Here is a 1,506-nt window from a genome sequence, read left to right on the forward strand (position 1 = left end):
ACAGAGGGGGGCAGGGAGAGAGAGGCTGCGTGGGTCCAGCTGTCAGGGGCACCCCCAGGAGCACATCCAGCCCTGCACCCGGAAGGGGAGGGCAGAGGCTGGTGCTAAGAAACCCTGAGCCCCTGGCTTCTTGGGTGGCCTCTGCCTTTTGAAGACAAGACCCAGGGGAAAGGGGAGATCTCTCCAGCCCTCAACCACACATTTTGGACTAGGACAAATCTCTGGGGTCTCAAAGGAGCACGGAGCTCAAGGCCCTTCAGAGTGGAAGATGAGGTTTTGGGGCAACTCCTGCTAAGAAACGGTCCCCCCGGGACTTCCCTGGTGGTCCATTGGTTCAGAACTCGCCTTGCAATGCAGGGGACATGAGTTTGATCCCTGGTCGGGGAACTAAGATCCCACATGCCACAGCCCAGCTAAGCCAGCGCTCCACACCTACTGGGCCAGTCCACCACAACTAGAGTCTGTGTGCAGCAGTGAAACATCCGGTGTGCCACAATTAAGATTTGATGCAGTCAAATAAATATTAAAAACAAATAAACACTCCTCCCGCCCTGCAGCACAGGGCCACCAGCAGAAGACGATGCCTTCAGCTCTTTGAACTGCAACTCTTCATGGCCCTGTGGCCCTCCCAGGCTCCTCTGTCCATGGGATTCTCCAGGCGAGAATACTAGAGTGGCTTGCCATGCCCTCCTCTGTGGGGGGTTGCGGGGAGAGTGGCCTTCCCCACCCAGGGATCGAACCTGAGTCTCCCACATCTTCTGCATTGGCAGGCAGATTCTTTACCCGCTGAGCCACCTGGGAAGCCCCTCTGAGTTGCTAAGAACCCTCTATAGAAGAGCCATGTGGTCAGAAGGATGTACGGCAGGAAAGTGAGGACACTGGTTGGATGGGAAGTGAATACAGAAGAATCCACCAGAAAGGGTGGTCCTGAAGACAGGGTGGCTAAGGCCCACACCCACCTCCAATGCGGGCATTGTAGGCCACGCCTACACCACAGACACCATTGTTGGCCACCGCAGCCACCTCTCCTGCACACCGTGTGCCATGCCTGCCGGGGTCAAGAGCACAGCATTAGCAGTGGACCAAGCATGGCAGGGGCAGCCTGAAGAGCGGGAGGGGCCACACGCCCCTCCACCTTAGCCTGCTGTCCCACGTCTATGCACAGACAACCCCCCACCCCCACACACATACATAGACACTCTCCACTCTGACCAGACCCTCCCGCAGCGCCCCAGCTAGACCAGGACTGCGGAAAAGACTTCAGCCTCTCGGACGGGGCTCGTCTGCTTCCTTGATGGAAATGAGAAGGGAGACAGAGGCCAGGGACCGGTTCTTACCTGTTGTCATTCATCTGTGTGTACCGGGGCTGGGGGTCAGGGTCCTGATCATTGACATCGAAGCTGGCCCCAGGATCCTGGAAGGGAGGTGGCCATCATAGGGTCAGCCTGGACACTCCAGCAGAGCAGGACCGTCCCTGGACTCCCCTCCCCGCCTCCTCACATAATT

At 58.0% G+C, this 1,506-nt stretch overlaps 1 protein-coding gene across 1 annotated transcript in view; it reads right to left on the minus strand.

Annotated features, from left to right (window-relative positions):
• Positions 1-1,506, minus strand: part of FURIN (furin (paired basic amino acid cleaving enzyme)) — a 10,062-nt gene that overhangs the window by 6,918 nt on the left and 1,638 nt on the right. The window contains exons 4-5 of the mRNA XM_010841140.1: positions 1,338-1,414; positions 960-1,048 (exon numbers count right to left, since the gene is read on the minus strand). Coding sequence (XP_010839442.1) covers positions 960-1,048; positions 1,338-1,414 — 166 coding nt within the window. The remainder of the gene's footprint in view (positions 1-959; positions 1,049-1,337; positions 1,415-1,506) is intronic.

This window comes from Bison bison, unplaced genomic scaffold, assembly GCF_000754665.1.
Source record: "Bison bison bison isolate TAMUID 2011002044 unplaced genomic scaffold, Bison_UMD1.0 scf7180017864155, whole genome shotgun sequence".
In the NCBI taxonomy this organism is placed as follows: domain Eukaryota; kingdom Metazoa; phylum Chordata; class Mammalia; order Artiodactyla; family Bovidae; genus Bison; species Bison bison.